At 42.6% G+C, this 16,631-nt stretch overlaps 1 protein-coding gene across 3 annotated transcripts in view; it reads right to left on the bottom strand.

Annotated features, from left to right (window-relative positions):
• LOC106604535 (follistatin-related protein 5) overlaps positions 1-16,631 on the bottom strand; it is a 211,253-nt gene that overhangs the window by 53,104 nt on the left and 141,518 nt on the right. For all 3 annotated transcript variants that reach the window (XM_014199254.3, XM_014199251.3, XM_014199252.3), the window contains exon 7: positions 2,539-2,705. In XM_014199254.3, coding sequence (XP_014054729.3) covers positions 2,539-2,705 — 167 coding nt within the window. The remainder of the gene's footprint in view (positions 1-2,538; positions 2,706-16,631) is intronic.

The raw sequence follows: 16,631 nt of genomic DNA, 5'->3' as shown, positions 1-16,631 counted from the left end.
GCATAGCGGATGTTTTGGTGGTGTCGGAGGTGGAGCTGCGTTGGAGCCATCAAATCGGTGAGCAGCTGTTCTTGCGATCATTGTTACTAAGCTGCAGCCGCCCCACTCAGAACAAGAAAGTGTAGACTATATAGAAATAATGACGCTCAAATAAAAAATTATTCAACTAAATAATTAAGATTTCTATCAGCCTAATCGAGGTGCATATTATATCTCACACTCCAGTGTTCAACTTGTAAACAAGGCTGCATGGGATTGACACTGTGGTAATGTCGCCAATGGCAATATCCGCTTCAGGCATAATTCCGGGAGCCACTTGTGGATTGGACAGCTCTAACGCAGTTCCAACTCCGACACCATCAAAACGACCGCTATGCGGATGTTGGCTAAAGCAGATCTGATTGAATAGAGCCCTAAAATGCTAGCTGCTATACCCCACTCAGTACACTAGGCCCCTGCACACTGGGAGATAAAACGCAATACCCATAAACACTTGGTCAGTGTACATACTGTACATACATACAGTACCAGTCAAAAGTTAGAACACATCTACCTAGGGTTTTTCTTTATTTTTGCTATTTTCTACATTGTAGAATAATTGTGAAGACATCAAAATGAAATAACACATTTGGAATCATGTAGTAACCAAAAAAAGTGATAAACAAATCAAAATCTATTTTATATTTGAGATTCTTCAAAGTAGCCACCCTTTGCCTTGATGACAGCTTTGCACATGCTTGGGATTCTCTCAACCAGCTTCATGAGGTAGTCACCTGGAATGCTTTTCCAACAGTCTTGAAGGAGTTCCCACATATGCTGAGCACTTGTTGGCTACTTTCCCTTCACTCTGCAGTCCAACTCATCCCAAACCATCTCAAGGAAAACCTGTTTCAACCTGCTTCAGTCAAAAACTGCACAATCCAGGTGTGTAAAACTCTTAGAGACTTGAGACTCACGCTGTAATTGCTCCCAAGGGTGTTTCTAACATGTATTGACTGAGGGAGCTGAATACCTATTCAATTACAATAATTTTGTCATTTAAGTTCTATTAATCTTTTTTTAAATTCTACATTTTCTTCCACTTTGACCTTACAGTATTTTGTGTAGATTGTTGACAGAAAATGAAAATGAAATCAATTTTAATCCCACTTTGTAACACAATAAAATGTGAAGAAATACAAGGGGTCTGCATACTTTTGCAAGGCACTGTATCTACCATATAAAGAGGCCAAATGACATCAAAGTCGACCTAACTTGACCTGACATGGCCTGGCTTGTACTCTGTTCCTTTACTTTACTCAAGATTTAAATCTAGCTCACTCACTTTAATCCAACTTGGCATAGGATGGTTTCAACGCATTCCCATGTCAGCAATGCTGCGCTTGATGTACAAAATTATGAATAGCTTATTGTAGAGAAGACTGGGGGACAAAATGGCAGTGCTTTCACATGCAAGTCATCAACAACCTCGGGGAGAAGGCGATGGCCCAAAAGAAGAAGAACATTCCCATCTTCATTAAATGGGGATCGTAAGAAGCTGAAGCACGTGGAAATAGTGGGTGCAGAAATTCAATTCCAGGAATGATGGTGCTCGGTGATGACTGGCGACAGCTGTGCGCCTCCTCGCACAGTTTTAAGGGCCATCAACATTTAATGTTACATTAGTGGCTTCGCTGGACCTCCTTTATCTACTACGACAGTGTTGACTCAATTACGCACGGTCGAGTCAGCCACAGCTTGGTCACCCCTGACGAGGGACAACGGAGAGAGTGGGCAGCCTTTCCTGGTGACTCCCTGAACCTTCAAGTCTTCAAGTGTCCTGTCTTTGAAGAAAGATGAAAGCGTCATGGTGGTAGATACTGCACACAGACGATGACACACGCTCCGCAGGAAGTAAAAATAGGAGCTTTCCCTCAGAGCTAAACCCCTTTGGTATCCTCCTTCATCCTGCCTGCCTATTTTTACCCATACTCCTTTGCTGTTCTTTGGCTGAGAACACTGTCCCTCTCAGCAGTGTACAGAGACTGGATATCTGACATTGTGTATAACTGTGAATCCCAAAATGCTGTTCAAAGGATCTAGGTCTGCCTTTTGATTAGTCCAGGTTAAAGTGCGCAGACGTTCTAGTGATGGTGAGAAGCTGAGCAGGATATTACAAAACTGTTGGTCATACTTTATTAGGATTGTCCCATATGATGTACAGATGGTCATACTATCAACACACTATCTGTTGATAAGAAACTGCTTGCTAAGGTTACGGTTACAGTAAAATAACAGTTAAGGTACGGATTAGGGCTATGGTTAGGATAAGGGTTAAGGTTAGTGGATAGTTATTATCCAAATAAAGTGTTACCAAAGTATGTGTGTGTGTGTGTGTTTGTGTGCATGCGTGCGTGTGTGTGTGTGTGCATGCATGCGTGTGTGTGTGATAAGGTAAGCTATCCTAGATAAGAAAAGCCTGGTAGTCAACCTGTCCTCGACACAAAGTGTCTTACAAAGCTAGTAGAAACAACAGGTGGGGCTTCAGGCAACGCTTACATTGATGTCCTCCAGATCCAGAGAGTTGAGAACCTGGTTGTTTCGTTTCCAGATGATGGGAGGTCTCTGCTCCCCCTTGATTGCGCAAGTCAAGACAGCACTCTGGCCAACGGTTACCGTGGTGATGCTCAATTTCTGGTCATCTGGCAGGATGAGCTGGAACACTTCTGTAAAGAAAAAAGCAAAGCCGGTAATTAGATCACCTGTTAGTCATAGAGAGCGGTGCCACTTTTGTTCCACTAGGGTGCTTGAATGTAAAAATTCAAGTGTGTGTGTGTGTGTGTGTGTGTGTGTGTGTGTGTCCCCATGTGCACTTGTGTGTGTGTGTGTGTGCGTGTGTGTGTGAAAATAAATAAATAATGTTTGTGTGCATGTGTTCAAGTGTGTGTGCACGTGTGTGTGTTTGCGTGCACGTGTATGCGTTTACTTCCACATATCAGTGAAGCAAGCCAAATTACTTTTCCTGTGTGTGTGAGCATACAGCACACTGAACAGACGAGTGATTGTGGTATCGTGTGTATGCCCGGTATTCTTTAAATTAATGGACCTGAAAACAGTTGAATACACAGAGAGAGACTCAATTAGCCAGTGTTTTGTTGCCGAGGCACAACATTACTGCAGATGTTGTTTGGTTTATGCATCGAGGAAACATAATGAGTTCATACGTCAAGAGAAAATGGATGAAATTAGGTGCTACGTAAATACATCAAGTAAACAAGAGATTTAATGTACATTTCATTAAACCATGCCAGTACTGTATCTCCGAGGATTTCTTCCACCTACCTAGCTATCCATCTTATTATGTGGACATTTCCAAAGGGGTTGTGGGTGTTCTATTCAATGTCCCACAATGCCACCACATTTATGTATTTACATAAAGAGATTATTTGAAATGCATTGACAACTCCAAATGAATTACAGTTCTCCACATATTGCTATAATCACTGATTGCTCAAGTGAAAGTGTATGTATAGCACCAAAGGCACAGAAAATATCCTGGAAAAACAAAGACATGTTGCGTGTGGCCAGTAAGGGTGCCGATGGTTAACGACTATAATGCTTCCAGTTCTTCAATGAGACAATGAATGAACACAAAGCAGTTACTCAAGCGTCCCCTTTAATTCTGTTATGTAACTAGACTTGTAACTAGTGTGTGCCTTTGAATTTTCCTCTTGGGCTAATGAGCAACAGAGCAAAAGGAAACACTGACTCAATTTGTTCTGCTCCTGAGGCCATGAAATACAAAACCTAATGAAAGAAAAGCCCAGGTCCAGAGACTACCGGTTAGCTTAGCTCAGCGAAACCAACTGAGGGAAGAAAGAGCTTGAATAAGACTGTATCTGGTGTGTACCTTTTAACTTGAGTCTAGAGTTAATGCATAACAATCTGTCTGTTATGTCCTGAACTGGAATAACCCCCATGTGATCAATGCTTGAAGACTGCAGACACCCCATTCTGTAGGAAAAACAAATAAAGATGTACCTCAGCACACAATTGCCCTGAGAAAATGTTTTACTATCTAGTGCTTTGAAATGGTTCATAACCCCAAGCAATACATGTCCAGTATTTCTATAGGGTTTAAAAGATCAATAAAAAACTTGAACAGGATGGCTCTTTTGAAGACCGAATGAAGCTGTGTCATTAAGTCAAGAATATGTACAATTGCAATTCTACATAGTCTCTTGAGGTTTCAAGAATGCATGGGAGATGTTTTTCATGGAGAGACGATTGCATTTGATTGTCCTCAATCAATTTCTAGTCTTTTGTGAAAATTCCCATGCGGGATGGTAAATCCAAGACACAAGAGGACATGCGTGTTAACATGCTCAAACACACTTTTGTTTATTAGCCTTTAATTTCTCAAGGGTGAGAACATCTGTCAAATCATTAGCGTGACCCTTCCTGCCCGACAACGAAGCATCTTGTGTCTTGATGACGATGATGTTAACTATTGATCATTGAAAGCTGACGTGCTACATGGAAAGCGACTCATTTTGTAATGTGGAAATTGCAGCATAACAACCATATTGTTTTAACGTGACACAGACAATCTCAATAGAAGAGTATAATTGAGCTACAAAAGAACAAGAATGGACAACACGATTCCAGTTTCTCAAATGTGTTTAATGGGGAATTACCACGATACAGACCCTGGAAGTTATAACATGCTGAAATGTTTGAGACAAACATATCTCTCTCAGCACATACTGCAGTTTCTAACGTCTACAGGGCTTCATTAAATCTTAATTTCCCAAATTAGGCTGCAATGTGTCCTCTCTTTTTCTCCAAGCTCAGAGGAGGAAATTAGCAAAGTACAAATGCATTTCCTACGCAGAATTCATTGGCGCCAGTGGAGATATATTACACATAATTGACTTCCAACTTACTCCATCTATTGAGATGTTAAGAGTTTGAAAACAATTAAAGAACTAATTTTCAGAGTTCAGCTCTGGGTTTATTGGATACATCAGAGATGAAAGAGTTACTTGATGTTTTCCTACTAGCAGATCAAGATACGGGTTCAATGATTACATGAACACACTGCTGATCAAAATATTCTAAGCAATATCTTTGCAGAAAGCAAACGGCGGTCATCTTTTGACATGCTCACTGAACTCTGTCGGCCCATGTCACATACACAAAGACAGATGCCCACAAGGGACATATTACTCCACAAATAAAACAATACAATGTCCTAGTGGGAGTTTCCTATTGTGGCTCTGTTATGATGCTCCTCCCCCTCGACCCTGCTGGAAAAACAACCCTGACAACATCACTGCTAACACGACGCATGAACATGTCAAAACTCAGTAGGCTTTGTAGCTGCGGTGTTGAGGCGGGACATACCCATACAATCTCCTCCCTAACCATTCAATTACAGTCCCTTGTATCTTAATGGCTTTGGAAATGCGCTTAGAGCGACAAACTCGATTCGCAGGAGATCTCGGGGGAACTGAAACGGGGGAAGTCATGGGGGAGATTTTAAAAAGAGAAATCAGCAGGCGGCAGGCTGCATCATACTGTTGGAGGGAAACCACCAAACCCCATGCATGCGAAGTCTGTACAGGCACAGAACGGGCAATTTATTATTGATCGAATCGAACTCAGTGTGGGCTGCTGGACATTTTGTCCGACCTTCTCTGGCCTCTGATTTATCAGAACGACTAGTGGCCCTGGCTGCTCCTTTCGTCTTGTTTTGGACTTCCATGGCTTTTCTCCTGGGAGGGACCTAACCTTCAACATCCAGCCTGTAATTAGTGATTAACGGCAGGGTCTGGTTTTTGATTTACTCCCCAACTGTTCCCATAATTGGATGTTGGTCCATGCCCACCGCCCAAGACTAAATCACCTATGGCACAGTAGAGGAACGGTTGTCAGGGAAAATAGCTGTCACTGTCGTTTAGCTACTCCCCTGCTCACCTAGCTCTTTCTGTTTCTCTCTCTCTCCTTCTCTTTCTGTTTCTCTCTCGCCTTCTCTTTCTGTTTCTCTCTCCTTTTTCTGTTTCTCTTTCTATTTCTCCTCTCTTTCCTTCTCTTTCTGTTTCTCTCTCCTTCTTGTTCTGATTCTCTCTCTGTTTCTCTTTCTCCTCTCTCCTTCTCTTTCTGTTTCTCTCTCTTTCTGTTTCTCTCTTGTGCTTTCCCACCATCATATCTATCATACATGTGGCACACATCCTCCAAAGAGGTGTTATCAGTCCAGGTGGGTGTATCTCCATTGCTGCTGTTTTTTAAAGATATATTGTCTAGTGCTGTTACATCATTTTGAACAACCCCCAAATCACTCCACTTGGGTTTAGGGTTCCCTAGACCAATAGGAGGGTTAGCTCAACTGAATTACCTGCTCCAATATCAACGTCTGCAGATAGGAACAGCCCTGCCAATACCAGTAATACTTTGATCAAGACTTAAAGCTTCATAAAGCAGACTGCAAGTAAAGCCAATTGAAATAAAAACCTCTGCACCAAGGTTATAAATGTGAGCGAAGCCTGTAAAAGTGGAACTTACTGAGTGCATTACCTCACCTGATCAGCCTGGGGCCTGGTTTATAGAGCAGCTGGTGAAGGAGCCTCGTGGGACCGACCACACATGGCTGAAGACCATTGTAACTGGATTAATTTGATCAAAACTACCTTGTGAAAAAGTAATTGAGAGAAAAGCTATCCCTTCAAAATGCAAGGTGTATTTGGGGTTTGGGTTTATCATAAGGAGGTGTCGTGTCTTTGGCTATGCCGGATTAAGTGATATGACATGCTAACCTATAAAATTCTTTCTCTGTAATTAATATTACCTGATTAAGCTAATCATGTAAATGTAATTAACTAGAAAGTCGGGGCACCACGGAAGAATGTTTATAGAGCCGTTATCTTCCGAATAAACTCTTAAAATACTTAGTCATATTTTACATCGATAGCAGTCAATATTAACCCTTATCTTATTTTCAGTCTCATAATGAAAGTTGTAAATTCTTGGCTATCTTCACGAACCCTGGCTAACAAGTTCAATCAGCAATACAAAATTGGGTTTAATTATTTATTTACTAAATACTTAACCTCTCTGGGCTAGGCGGGACGAATTCGTCCCACCTACGCAACAGCCAGTCTAATCCAGTGGCGCGATTTTCAAATACCTTAAAAATCCTATTACTTCAATTCCTCAAACATATGACTATTTTAGAGCTATTTAAAGACAAGACTCTCGTTAATCTAACCACACTGTCCGGTTTCAAAAAGGGTTTACAACGAAAGCAAAACATTAGATTATGTCAGCAGAGTACCAAGCCAGAAATAATCAGACACCCATTTTTCAAGCTAGCATATAATGTCACAAAAACCCAAACCACAGCTAAATGCAGCACTAACCTTTGATGATCTTCATCAGATGACAACCCTAGGACATTATGTTATACAATACATGCATGTTTTGTTCAATCAAGTTCATATTTATATCAAAAAACAGCAAACTTCCGGCGAATTCACTAACAATTTACTAAATTACTCACGATAAACGTTCACAAAAAGCATAACAATTATTTTAAGAATTATAGATACAGAACTCCTCTATGCACTCGATATGTCCGATTTTAAAATAGCTTTTTGGTGAAAGCACATTTTGCAATATTCTAAGTACATAGCCCAGCCATCACGGGCTAGCTATTTAGACACCCGGCAAGTTTAGCACTCACCAATATCAGATTTACTATTACAAAAGTTTGATTACCTTTTGTTGTCTTCGTCAGAATGCACTCCCAGGACTGCTACTTCAATAACAAATGTTGGTTTGGTCCAAAATAATCCATCGTTATATCCGAATAGCGGCGTTTTGTTCGTGCGTTCCAGAAACTATCCGAAATGGTAAATCAGGGTAACGCGCATGGCGCAATTCGTGACAAAAAAAATCTAAATATTCCATTACCGTACTTCGAAGCATATCAACCGCTGTTTAAAATCCATTTTTATGCCATTTTTCTCGTAAAAAAGCGATAATATTCCGACCGGGAATCTCCATTTAGCTAAACAGAGGAAAGAAAACAAAGCTTTCGGTCGACGCGGGCACGAGCCTGAGTCTCACAGTACTGTAACCAGCCACTACCCAAACGCGCTACTTTGTTTCAGCCAGAGCCTGCAAAGCCACGATTCAGCATTTTGCCGCCTTCTGAGAGCCTATGGCAGCCGTAGGAAGTTTCACGGTACAGCTAAGATCCTCACTCTTCAATAAACAGAGACAAGAAGAACGACACCTTGTCAGACAGGCCACTTCCTGCATGAAATCTTCTCAGGTTTTTGCCTGCCATATGAGTTCTGTTATACTCACAGACACCATTCAAACAGTTTTAGAAACTTTAGGGTGTTTTCTATCCAAAGCCAATAATTATATGCATATTCTAGTTACTGGGCAGGAGTAGTAACCAGATTAAATCGGGTAAGTTTTTTATCCAGCCGTGTCAATACTGCCCCCTAGCCCTAACAGGCTAAACTAATCACACAGAATTACATATACACAGAATACAAATGATATCATACAGAAAACGTCCTGGTGGACGGAACCTGTATCAGGGCTGGTTACACAAAGGAAAGGGGGTTGCGCTTGAATGAAAGAGCGGGAAGACTTAGGAACGAAGAAACAGCAGCTATGCTATCGTAAATACATTATCTTATGCATTCTAAATTACCGCCCATTTGGAAAAGGAAAACGCAATAAATATTTACTCTGAGCTGCGCTTCGGTAGGTTGGTCATAGATGCTGGCCGGGTTGGCCAACAGATCTTCCTGTCCTCGGAAGAATGTCAATGGTGGTAAAGTGGATACGTGGTGGTATCTTCGTCTGGTTGTTAGACTGGATCCGTCGTCCGTCCTTTCCTAGCCCCCGTCTACAGCGGCCGCTGCTAACTCAACGGCTAGGAAGTATCACTTCTGTAGTGAATAAGCTCAAAGTTCATACCATTCGCCACCAAAGCTCACGCCGAGGTTGGCTTAGTTCTGTACTTGACGTGTGTCCTTCTAACGTAGAGGCTGCAGACCTCACGTACTGGAACCACCTGGTTATCTTTTCGTCAAAGGCTTATATAGTGGAGAGGGGGAAGGATGTGTTTCATCGTTTATAACCCCTCCTCTTCACAGGGGTGGGCCACTGATCAAGCAGGGCACTTTCAATTGCATAACAATTCCATGTTACTCTGATAACTAGAGGGTGTATACTTTCTCAGGTACAGTTTATGTCGTCCTGTCATCAGTCATAATGTCTCAGATGACAACCGAACTGACATCCATACTCATTAAGTTCCAAAGCATATTTCCAACTGGTTTTATTACCAAAATATGGTTCCTTTCCCCATTTGTTTGATGTTCCCAGACTCTCTATATTTAACAGGACATCAGTCCTTCAGGACAGCAGTCCTTCAGTAGGGTCAGAGAGGGGAAGCGAGAAAGTTATTTATGGGGTGGGTCATAAACCTTACCCACAGGCCAACGTCATGACAGTCCCCCCATGTTGGGTTCAATCTTGCGATTAACCTGCATGTTGTAAACCAACATAAAAATGAACATGGGTTGTCCTGGTTGTGGATCATCGTTGTGGTCCCCATCTGGCGGTCGACCCGGGTAGGGTGTCTGCAAATGAAGAAGTCCACTCCAAGGCTGGGCAGCAGATGTCCAGTTGGTGGTTGCTATTGCAGTCCCGTCGTCTGGTCGTCCAGACTGGAATATCTGGGCAGTAACTTAACCTCTATGGGCTAGGTGGGACGCTAGCGTGCCACCCGTGGTGCACTCCATCAACAGCAGGTGCATTTCAAGAGCGGCAAATTTGAATCCAAATAAATGTCAAAATTCAAATTTTTCAAACATACAACTATTTTACACCCTTTGAAAGATAAACATCTCCTTAATCTAACCACGTTTTACGATTTCAAAAAGGTTTTACGGCGAAAGCATAAATTTAGAGTATGTTAGGACAGTACATTTACAAGAGTTGTGTGTAATGTTTTGTCAAGTCAAAGACAGGGTCACCAAAACCATAAAACCAGCTAAAATGATGCACTAACCTTTTACAATCTCCATCAGATGACACTCCTAGGACATTATGTTAGACAATGCATGCAGTTTTAGTTCTATCAAGTTCATATTTATATCCAAAAACAGCGTTTTACTATGGCATTGATGTTGAGGAAATCGTTTCCCTCCAATAACCGTCAGTCAAGTCAGCGTCACAAATTAAATAATTAAAATTAGAAAACATTGGTAAAATATTATATTGTCATTTAAAGAATTATAGATTTACATCTCTTGAACGCAATCAACTTGCCAGATTTAAAAATAACCTTACTGGGAAATCACACTTTGCAATAATCTGAGCACTGCGCCCAGAAAAATACGCGTTGCGATACAGACTAGACGTCATGTTGGGGAGATCTAAAATCGAAAATACTATGTAAATAATCCATTACCTTTGATTCTCTTCATCAGATGTCACTTCCAGGTATCACAGGTCCATAACGAATGTAGTTTTGTTCAAAAAAGCTCATCATTTATGTCCAAAAATCTCCGTCTTGTTAGCACATGATCTAAGCCAGCCGGACTTCTCGTCATGAACGAGGGGAAAAAATATATTTACGTTCGTTCAAACATGTCAAACGTTGTATAGCATAAATCATTAGGGCCTTTTTTAACCAGAACATGAATAATATTCAAGGTGGACGAATGCATACTCTTTTATAACGTATTGGAACGAGGGTACCCAACATGAACTCGCGCGCCAGGTGTCTAATGGGACATCATCGTTCCATGGCTCTTGTTCGGTCAGATCTCCCTCCAGAAGACTCAAAACACTTTGTAAAGGCTGGTGACATCTAGTGGAAGCAATAGGAAGTGCCAAAATATTCCTCAGCCCCTGTGTTTTTCAATGGGATAGGTTTAAAGTCAATACAACACATCAGGTATCCACTTCCTGTCAGAAAATGTCTCAGGGTTTTGCCTGCCAAATGAGTTCTGTTATACTCACAGACACCATTCAAACAGTTTTAGAAACTTTAGAGTGTTTTCTATCCATATATAATAAGTATATGCATATTCTAGTTACTGGGTAGGATTAGTAACCAGATTAAATCGGGTACATTTTTTTTTATCCAGATGTGCAAATGCTGCCCCCTAGCCCTAACAGGTTAAGCAGATGTTAACAACACACACACACTCATGAAATATATCATTACATTTCCTCCCAAATGAGCGACGTTGTGGCACTAACTGATGGTTGTATGGGGGAGTTGTTTATGGCTTTATCACTTTCTATGTGCCGAAGAAAATGAAACAAAATGAATGAAAGCATAAACAAAACAAAATACAGTTATGCCACCTTAATCATCTAATTGGACTGTATTCTATCTACGTCCATGGTCTTGGCAAAATGACCCTATCATGGCATTGTCTAATGTCATATTTAGGGCTTTCCTAATTTGCGGGGTGGCGCTTAGGGTACTATCCTAAGTTGACAACTATATGATAAGTCTACAGCTGTAAGGCACTAGTTTTGGGCAGTCTACAGGGATGACCTATGGACTTCTGGTTAGAAAACTGGTGAGTGCTGTAGAGTCAAAGGCATAGAAGTAAATGTTCAACTTTACTAAGGCTGGTATTTTGCTTGGACCCTTAAGTGGTCCTAGCATAAATCCTAATTGGATGTTCCGTTGTGCATGTGCGTTTATGCTTACACAATCGCGCATGTCAAGGGAAGGAAACCAAGTATCCTGGCAGATTACAACTTGTTCAGAATGAGTCTGACGTAGTCAGGTAATTTTCAGGTCAATGCCTGGAGGTCAGTCAGAATTGGTGTCAAGGGAGTCTGTAGTAGTTTTCTACAAGTCACGGTGTCTTCCACTATTGTAGTGGCGGTAGGTATGAAGTCTATTTCATAGCTATGTTATCCACGGAGGAGCTAACCTCACGACGGATGTACTCTAAGTATTAGACCAGTCGTACGTGGTGTGATCATGGTTTGTGACTTCTAATGACTTTTCTCCTGAACGGAGGGTTCTATTTATTAGTGGCATGTGTTAACCATTGGAAGAGTGCAATGGAGATTCCCTTCCCCGTGTTGCACTCTGAGTGACTCCTATGTCGCTATTATCAATAGCAATTTAACTTGTGAGGTTACTACTCCTCTTACTCTTACTGAGTGTTGCTGGACTGACTGTGGTATTGGTACTGGTATTCAAGGGGTCCAGTTGTCCTACCGATTTATTCTGAAATATTATCTACCGGAACACATGATTGGAGCATATTACTAGTTGTATTGTAGTTGAACCTACACATGGCAAGGAATGATTATTGTTGCCATTTGTTTTGGAGGTGGACAAGTCCATTGGACTTCCTTTACGACCAGTGTGGTACACCTCAGTACTATCTTAGATGTGTTCTAAGATAATCCCCGTCAATGAGCCTGTCTGCTCCTCACTGTTCTCATAGGGGAGTTTACAACTAGATTTGATTTATGCTCTGGCGGCCTCGTACGATGTTGTCCGTAGTCTCGACCCCCCCCCCACCAGCCTCGATGAGGCTCATCATGGGTCTGGGCTACTATTCCCCCCCTTTGTGTCTCGGGACCCACCCACCAGCGGGTGGTGTTGGTGTCCGAGGCGCAAACGAAAAGGTCGGATCCTATGTACGAGTTGTCAGTGGCCGCGTTATTATGAGAATGGCTGTAACCTTTCAACCAAATCTCCTGGTGTTTGTGCTTCAACACCCTCAGTGGCTGTCGAGGACTGTCAGTCACCACCGCGTCCGCGTGTGGCAACCTCTTCAGTACCTGCAAACTGAGACGAGGATATCGGTCTGTGATATCGCAAAGTGTTTCACCAGTGGGAGTCATCGGGTCAGTTGCTGGACTGACGCCATTAGTGTCATTATAAGGGGTGACAGTCCCCAACAAAGCAGAAGGTGTATCATCGGAAGCAGAGTGTACTCTGCGCATCAATGTTTTTCTTGCTGAGACGGCCGCAGTGCTTGCGGAAGTGTCCGAAGGGCAAGAGAAGTTCATCTCAACTACCGTATTGCACGACTGCAAGGAGGAGGAAAGTTGCTCATTCACAGAGACAGCTGGCTCGAAATCCTGAAAAGAATGGTCAATCAGATTGGCTGATGGAATGTGTCGAGATATCGTAATATCTCCTTGGATCGGATTCTGCACCAAGAGGTTTCTAAACGTCTTTTTCCCAAGGGGTGCTTTCGACAGATACCCCTCGTGAATGACTGCGTTGCAGCTAGCGTTAGGGGAAGACAGTGTGGTCAGTGGAGAAGGCACTGTGGCCTGTGACCATACCTGGTTGGTTTTCCAATCCATCAATGGGAGTAACCGATCCATCAAGTCTGCTCCAAGTAGCAGGGGTACAGTTTCGAGGCTGGTAACATACACAGGGTGAACGAGTGATACGTCCTTTAAGTGTAGTTTCAGCATGACTCTCAACGTGAGAGGCGAGGTAGTCTGAGTGACCCCTCGAAGTGTAGTTTCGCATCGCTCCACTTTTAACCAATGTTTAGTTGGCTTCAAAGCCCTTTTGAGATCATCAAACAATGTTTGAGAGATGAGTGATATTGTCGCACCCGAATCAATTAGCGCATGACAAGTTAAGCAATCCTCCAGGACTGTTTCCAGGTATGGCCGTTTAGATTTGTGGTTAGTGGACATATTCCCCACAAAGTGGGGTGGTCGTTCGCAACGACGTGATGTGCCCTTTCTGTTCAAGGTGGAAGCAGATTGACTTTTCCGATTTTGAGTGGGCTTGGCTTTAACGAAGCGTTTGACCTTTTTCTTCGCAACTTTTGTATCAGAGTCTACAGACAAAGCCCAGGGGCTTGTTTCTTGATCAAGCGGGCCCTGGATAGGGTCTTGAATGAGAGCGGGAGAAATTTGAACTTTAACGTCCTTGTTATGGGTGTTAATTTCTGCGGACCTGGTGTCCGGTAATTCCCCGTCTAGTCCCGTTTACCCTTTTCTCAAATTGTTCTCGCTTTAGTTCTTCACGTAGTGGAACTTCTGGAGAACATTGGTCTACGTTTTGATCGTCCTTGAACCCTTTGTTACCCTTGTGCTCTGACACTTTGTGTGGGTTGGGTGCAGGAACGTAGTGAACAGGTCGATTGTAGCGGTAGTCGTTTTGAGGGCGACGTACTTTACAGTTATTTCGACCGCGGCGGTTATTGGAATCATGGTTTCGTGGTAGAAACTGTTGTTTTGCGTCATCTCTCGATGCTCCAATACCTGATAATGCACCCTCTAACTGGAGTGAGTGCTCCTGGTCAAACTTCAAAACCGAGTGGTCAGGGCTCTTAGCGTTGCGAGCTTTTGATGCCTCAAAAGCTGTGCTTGCAAGCTCTCTGAGTTGTAAGATAGGCAAGCCAACGTGGGCTGCAGGGCCCAAGTAGGTAATGAAGGTGGGATACATGTTCGACAGAAACATTTGTTTGAATGGTAACAGCTCTTCCATTCCTGGTTCCGTGAGTAGGCCAAAGTAAGCGAAACGAAGCCTATGATAGAAAGCTTGTGGGTGTTCGTTCCGAGCTTGTTTGACCGTGTTAGCCAGTGAGCTATCGTGTTTGCGAGTCGCAGAACCACTGAATTCTAATTTCAAAGCTGTGGCAAGTTTAGCGTAGTCATTTAGCACGTGTTGCTGTTGTAGGCGAATGAACCTCGTCACGTGTCTATTCGACGTTCGCTTCAACAGGTAAACCCTGTCAGAACCCGTAGCATTCGGGTAGCCACCCAACGCGTCCTCTATGTCAGCTAGGAACGTCTCAGTATCGTTTGGCTGACCTGGAACGGGGTCAAAGGTGGGGAAATTCTTGACGAGTTTGTCAAGGTATTCCGCGCCAAGCGGGCGGAGAGGGTTGGCTTCATCCTGTGGAGAAATTGGGGCCGACAGGCCAAGAGGAGAAGCCAAGCGGCTCCATATTACTCAGTGCCGAATGGCCAAGAGGAGAAGACTGAGGGACACATGATGGAGGCAATGTCTGAAACCTATCGTCTTCACTCCTTTGAGTACCGGACTCCGGTTGCTTGGATGGGTAGTCATGCTGTAGAGCGTGACCATTCTGGACTTCCTCCAGATGGTACCTAAGGGTGGTCTTCTGCTGCATTGCAGAGTCCACTTGAGCGCTTAGAGTACCGATTTTGGACACGTGAGTGTCACCTCTGCTCCTTTCGGTCTCAAACTTATCTGTCATGGTTTGCAGATAGAGGTCTCGAGTACGGAGCGAGAGATTCAGTGATGAGATTTCCTCTGCTTGCTTAGAAATCAGTATTTCTATCCTCATCACCTGAGTTCTCTCATCATTCAATTGGTCAGCGACTTCAATAAGTTCTGCTGATTTGTCATCCAACTTTGTCATTGTGTTCATCAACTGATCGTCTTTGGCCTGCAGAATTTGGAGTAGAACATTGTTACCTTGAGTAACGTTCAACAAAACTGCCTGCATGTTATCAAATTGTGCGCTCCTGTTTGTAGATAACTCGACAGATTTATCTAGTTTGGCGTGGACTACATCGCATTTAGTTTTGGCTAAATCGAGTTGTTCCTGCAGACAATGATTTTGTTGGAGAGTTTGTGCTCGTTCATCGTCATAAGTATTTGCAATTACTTTTAATTCTTCCGATTTCAAACGCAGTTCCTCGACTAGCAGAATGTTTTCATTTCCTGCTTTTGTCAATAGTTGCTCAGTTCTCTCCACCTTTGCCCTCATGTTAGCCATGTCTTGCACGTGCTTCAGCTGTGTACTGTGGTATTGGATCGCTGTCAACCTTTGATGGCGATACATTAGTGGTAAAGTGGAGAGAACCGTCACAAAGCCTGTGTTTGATGGTTGATTTTGGAGAGCGTTCGCAATTTCGGCTGTGTTTTCGCTAATGTCATAATTAGGGTTGGTATCCCTGCTGAGGTCAGAAGTCAATCCTTTTATGGGTGGAGGTTCACTAATTAGCGGAGGAGTGGTGACCACCTCCTTTGGTAGCTTGCACATTATTAGAAAAATTTAGAGGAAAAATGTTCCTATTTTTTTTTCAATGTTTGGGTTTGGAATTCATTGGAAGCTGCGAAGACAAGTTTAATCTATTCATAGATGTTGACGAACCATCAGTACTGTACCAGTAATGTGGAAGTTGGACGTGAATGAATTTGCAAAAGCAAATTGAATTAATTCATCAATGCCAATGATTAATCCTACCTGGGTAGGCTATCTGGGTATTAAACTTGAATTAACCTGAGAGGTTGCTTCATCCAGGTTAATATGGGAAGTTTAAAAGTGTCTCATTTGATTGCAAGAACATTAAGGTATGTTCAACAATTTAACTTATTAAATTGAATGTGATGATAATCCATACAATCTCCATTGATTGGATATCATAAGTGTTAACAGTAGTTCAAATGTTGGGAACACTCCCCACTATGGTACACTTCTTCCTTGGGCCGAAGCCACAAGGGATTCCCGCGGGGGCGGGACTTCTGTCAGTACTGGGTTACTGAATGGGTTTTGCAAAAAACAAATTTTACTGATTGATCAATTTTAATGATAAATCAAACCTGTATAGGCTATTTGGGATTTAAACTTTAATTA

Source organism: Salmo salar, chromosome 05 (genome assembly GCF_965601325.2).
Source record: "Salmo salar chromosome 05, fSalSal1, whole genome shotgun sequence".
Classification (NCBI taxonomy): Eukaryota; Metazoa; Chordata; class Actinopteri; order Salmoniformes; family Salmonidae; genus Salmo; species Salmo salar.
Note: the sequence above shows the minus strand (reverse complement) of the source record. Positions and strands in the feature narration are given on the sequence as shown.